Source organism: Lutjanus erythropterus, chromosome 15 (genome assembly GCF_056507025.1).
Source record: "Lutjanus erythropterus isolate fLutEry1 chromosome 15, fLutEry1.hap2, whole genome shotgun sequence".
In the NCBI taxonomy this organism is placed as follows: domain Eukaryota; kingdom Metazoa; phylum Chordata; class Actinopteri; order Lutjaniformes; family Lutjanidae; genus Lutjanus; species Lutjanus erythropterus.
Window position 1 is genome coordinate 38,182,497 of NC_139331.1, and position 5,340 is coordinate 38,187,836.

At 45.0% G+C, this 5,340-nt stretch overlaps 1 protein-coding gene across 1 annotated transcript; it reads right to left on the reverse strand.

The window, feature by feature from the left end:
• Positions 1–787: 787 nt before the first annotated feature.
• LOC146314932 (photoreceptor outer segment membrane glycoprotein 2-like) lies at positions 788–4,983 on the reverse strand. The gene is made up of 3 exons (XM_084737455.1): positions 4,186–4,983; positions 1,276–1,522; positions 788–1,051 (listed from the first exon to the last, which is right to left on the reverse strand). The coding sequence occupies exons 1-3, from the start codon at positions 4,764–4,766 to the stop codon at positions 797–799; spliced, it is 1,083 nt and encodes a 360-aa protein (XP_084593581.1). The 5' UTR covers positions 4,767–4,983; the 3' UTR covers positions 788–796.
• Between the last annotated feature and the right edge of the window lie 357 nt (positions 4,984–5,340).

Consider the following 5,340-nt stretch of genomic DNA (forward strand, 5'->3'; position numbering starts at 1 on the left):
AGACCTGAAAATGGACCAAAACACAATGGGGTTAAAATGTGCTAATGTGAGATGAGACTAAAAGATTAAAGGAGCAGTCACAGAACGCCCTCGAATGTTCTCATTAACAGACATTTAACCCTGCAGTGTCAGAATAGGTACAGTGTGAATCATGTGGTCCTGGACTCAGGCTAACCCACATTGTTAGCCCTAGGCTAACCCTGGGCTAATCGTGTGTGTAAAGGGAACTAAGTTGTCCAGGGTTAATGTTTACTAAGGGGGCCAAGGATGCCTAATAGCAAACACCTGCAGAACTACAGACATTCCCCTCAGCCTCAGCTGCTATCCAGCTAATGTTAGCATGCTAACACACTAAACTTATAAGGTGAACATGGTAAACATGTTAGCTGCTGAACATCAGCATTGTTAGCATTATCACTGTTAGCGTCTTATCTTAATCAATTTATCAGTTTGACTCTTTTTTTTTTCAATTAAAAAAAATATTGTCAGATTGACCACTAGTTGAAAAATAAGTCCAAAATCAAAAATCAATCAATCAGTGGAGAAAATGATCAACAGATTAATGGACAATGAAAATGATTAATAGCACCATTCGCTGCACAGTCAGACACCAAATGGTAGAAATCTGGTTTCATGACGTACAAGAGTGTCTCTGTCTCTGTTTGTCTCAGTCTGGAGAACAAAATGTCCTCGTGTTTATGCTTCGGCAGGATCAATTCAAATGAAGCTGAAGGCAGAAATCTGCGCATCACACCTTCGTCTCCTCAGGATGAAGACGTGTGTCTCCAAGTTGATGCTAGCTCCTGGCGGCGCTCTGGACCCTCTGGGATGACACTTCCTGCTCAGCGGCGGCTGTCGGAACGTTGATGTTGGGGTCGTCATCCGCCTGGTAACACTTGCCCAGGTTCTTGATGATGTAAAAGTTGGACCGTGCTGTTTCTGCTAAACTGTTCTCTAGGATCCACCCGTCTGACTCTGAGTCTGGATCGCCCAGTCGGAGAACATTCTCCATGGCTGTCTGCAGGTACCGAACCCCCGTCAGAACCAGCAGCTGTTGGGACAAGAAGAACAAAGTCAAGTCAGTGTCAAGTGAGTTCCCCTCTTCCTGAGGGGCTGAGGTTAGGCTTAGAAGAAAGGGTTAGTCTAAGGTTCTTTGTAAGACTAAAGGTTCGTGGGAAGGTTCTGACTGGATACGGGTTCTGATTGTACGTTAGAGGCTGGCTTTTATTGGATGTTTATGGCTGTCTCTGATTGGATGTTTAGAGGCTGCAGTACCTCGAACAGCCAGATGAGGAGCACGGTGAGGCCAATGGACTGCATGATGCTGGTGTAGTGCTCCATCAGGGCCTGTCGGCAGCCCCTCCTCCACAGGTTCAGCTGCTGGCTCTGCTGGTCGTAGTTGAAGTGGGCAGAGCTGTTGCTGACCTGATGCTGAATGCAGGGCCGAGGGGACAGGGTGCTGCAGCAGCTGAATGGAACGCCGTCCATCAGGTACTTCCCCTCTACATTACTCCTCAGACGGCTGCAAGGGAGGAACGGGCTGTTATTGGCTGCTACTGATACTACTACTACTACTACTACTACTACTACTACTACCACCAACACCACTACTAAACCACTACTACAACTAACACTAGTACTACTGATACTACAGCTGAAATTAAAAACGTTTGACCATTTTAATGCAGTATAAAATATTTTCCCAATTTAATTTGACTTCTGGTAAAAATCTTCTGGTCTTCTGTTGGAATACAGAGACAGATACAGAGACAGATACAGAGACAGATTCAGAGACAGATTCAGAGACAGATCCAGAGACAGATTCAGAGACAGATACAGAGACAGGTCCAGAGACAGATACAGAGACAGATTCAGAGACAGATTCAGAGACAGGTCCAGAGACAGATTCAGAGACAGGTCCAGAGACAGATTCAGAGACAGGTCCAGAGACAGATTCAGAGACAGATACAGAGACAGGTCCAGAGACAGATACAGAGACAGATTCAGAGACAGATTCAGAGACAGGTCCAGAGACAGATACAGAGACAGATTCAGAGACAGATACAGAGACAGATACAGAGACAGATTTTAGAGACAGATACAGAGACAGGTCCAGAGACAGATTCAGAGACAGGTCCAGAGACAGATACAGAGACAGATACAGAGACAGATTCAGAGACAGATACAGAGACAGGTCCAGAGACAGATACAGAGACAGATACAGAGACAGGTCCAGAGACAGATTCAGAGACAGGTCCAGAGGTCTCTGTGCAGCTCTAGAGTTTATGTAGACCATGAGGTTACAGTGAGGTAAACATGAGTTTGTTGTCTTGTTGTTGTTGTTGTTGTTGTTGTTGAATCGAGTCAAACAGATCCACTCTATAAATCCTGCAGACAGGTTATATTCACTCTCCTGAACCTGAGTTCAACCCTGCTGGTTAAGCCTCATTAATCCTGTGACCTTTGACCCCAGTGGCCTGATCAGTGAACCAGTGGCCTCAATCTGAAAATACTCTGTTTACTGTCTGCCCACACAGAGACCTTCTGATTGAATCAGTCAATCAATCAATCAATCAATCAATCAATCAATCAGTCAGTCAGTCAGTCAGTCAGTCAGTCAGTCAGTCAGTCAGTCAATCAATCAATCAATCAATCAATCAATCAGATGTTCTGGGTGAATCAAACAGATCTACTGAGATGTTCTGCTGAATGTTCTGTTTCTGCTCTGATATGATGTCACACAGTCCAAATATGGAGACATGTTTGTGTCATTTTCATGTCAAATTGTCTTGGGAACACCAACACAGGTGAGTTCAGGTGAGTTCAGTTAATGTGGCTGATTGGACATCAGGACTATGGGGACGTGTCCAAACTGTAACTGACTGACGCCCTCCTGTTGGCTTTGTTCTACCTGTGGGACACGTCACACCTTTCTCACCTGAGCACAGGTCCAATCAGCCAGAGAACCTGGAGACACCTGTGTGACTGTTCAGAGGATTTATAAGAGGACAGTTCTGATGAACTGAGAATCTCTTAAATCCACCTGCTGAGGGCTCCATCAGCCAGAGACCAATCACAACAAACACTAAACGGTGTCATTTAAAACAGCTGATGCACCTGTAGAGCAGCGACGGTGATCAAATATGAGTCACAAACACAACAGATTCAACAGCTAACAGCTAACAGCTAACAGCTAACAGATAACAGATAACAGCTAACAGATAATAGCTAACAGCTAACAGCTAACAGATAACAGCTAACAGCTAACAGCTAACAGATAACAGATAACAGCTAGCTGATAACAGCTAACAGATAAGAGCTAACAGCTAACAGATAACAGATAACAGCTAGCTGATAACAGCTAACAGATAACAGATAACTGATAACAGCTAACAGATAACAGATAACAGCTAACAGATAATAGCTAACAGCTAACAGCTAACAGATAACAGATAACAGCTAGCTGATAACAGCTAACAGATAAGAGCTAACAGCTAACAGATAACAGCTAACAGATAACAGATAACAGATAACAGCTAACAGATAATAGCTAACAGCTAACAGCTAACAGATAACAGCTAACAGCTAACAGCTAACAGATAACAGATAACAGCTAGCTGATAACAGCTAACAGATAAGAGCTAACAGCTAACAGATAACAGATAACAGCTAGCTGATAACAGCTAACAGATAAGAGCTAACAGCTAACAGATAACAGATAACAGCTAGCTGATAACAGCTAACAGATAACAGATAACAGATAACAGCTAACTGATAGCAACTAACAGATAACAGACAATAGTTAATAGCTAACTGCTGGCTGGATCACATCTACCAGCATGAAAGGAAGCAATAAAGTAGTAAAGCCCACCTCTTCCTTGATTTGATTGGCTGCTGGTGATGAGCTGTGTGATTTCACATAGCTGAGAAAATTTTAACTTTCATTTTCATCCACCAAATAAGTGTGACATGTCAGAGGAGCCATGCTAGGCGCGCTGGTGACATGTCTCTAGTGATGTATCTCAGTGTGATCACCGCTTAACCATGTAGATCTACAACTGTTCACCAGGATCCACTAAAATCTGTTGGAATCTACTGGATACAGAGAGAATCTGCTGGGATCCAGCAGGTTTTACTGGGATCAACAAGGATCTGATTCTAAAAGACAGGTGTGGCTCCACTTACTCCACCACGGTGCTGCTGGTCATATCCAGGTACCGGCTGCTGATCCACTGGACCTGGAACCAGTCCCGATGCCCAGTGTTGCCACAGCACTGGAACTGGATCTGCAGCAGGTCCAGAGTCCTCTTCAGGTAGCAGCGTCCTGGGGTGTCCGTGTCTTTGTAGAAGCGCATGGCGTTCCTCAGGCCCAGAAACAACGACTCGTCCATCTGGTTGCGGATGCTGTAACACATGAGTGCCCCCGCCAGGACACAGGAAGTGAAGAAGAAGGTGCAGACCACATACGGCATCATGACCAGTTTCCAGCGCAGGAACCTGTTGGTGTCGGCGCAGTCCAGACAGATCTGCGCACCCAGGAAGTTGATGCAGCAAGCTGCCAGGCCTGTGGTGATCAGTGTGTGTGGAACGTACAGGATCCCCTGGTCTGACATCACTTCCTGCCATTTCTGAATCTCGACTTTGAGGAACAAGCCGAGTCCAAAGAGGATCACGCCCGTCAGCACAGAGATCCAGTTTAGCAGCCAGAGCACCTCGGCAAGTTTCTCTCGCTCCACCTTCGTGAAGGTCACCTTACCGACCGCCATGTCAGCTCTGCCCTGTGGTTCTAGTGAGCGTCACGTCCAAGCAGCCACAAACATGACCGAACACGGCAGGGCGGTAAGGTGCTGCGCCAGATGCAGCCACCAGGGGCTGCCTTAAAACCTATCTTGTGTCAAAAACATGTCAACTTGACAGGTCTGTCCTTCCAACATGGAGGGAGTAAGTCACACATGAGCAAGTCTCAAGTCTTAACTTTCAAGTCTCAAGTTTCTGTGGTGAGAATAAAGCAAGTCAAGTCATAGGAAGTTCTGATGATCAGTTCCCACATTTAAATACATGAAAGGCAGTCAGTCATAGTTTTATTTTCAGCTTAAACTAAAACTGAGCAAAACAAAATCACAACAAGAACGAAAAAAAGAACGAAAGGCATCAACCAATCATGTTTCAAAAACAAATTGGAACTTCTGTCAACATCTTTTGTCTTTGTTAGTTAAGCAAGTCCTTGAATCTGTTACTTGATCTGGTCAAGTCATGTGACAACTTGTTCACCTGTTTCACCTGCTTCTTCTCTGCTCCACCTGGGTACCCATATTTGGAAGTTCCTGGCTCCGACTTGTA

Coding starts and splice junctions, on each gene's coding strand:
- LOC146314932 (XM_084737455.1), bottom strand. CDS start 4,766: ATGGCGGTCGGTAAGGTGACCTTCACGAAGGTGGAGCGAGAGAAACTT. Junction 1,523..4,185: donor ACCAGCAGCACCGTGGTGGA/GTAAGTGGAGCC, acceptor CCTCCCTTGCAG/CCGTCTGAGGAGTAATGTAG. Junction 1,052..1,275: donor TCCTCATCTGGCTGTTCGAG/GTACTGCAGCCT, acceptor TTGTCCCAACAG/CTGCTGGTTCTGACGGGGGT.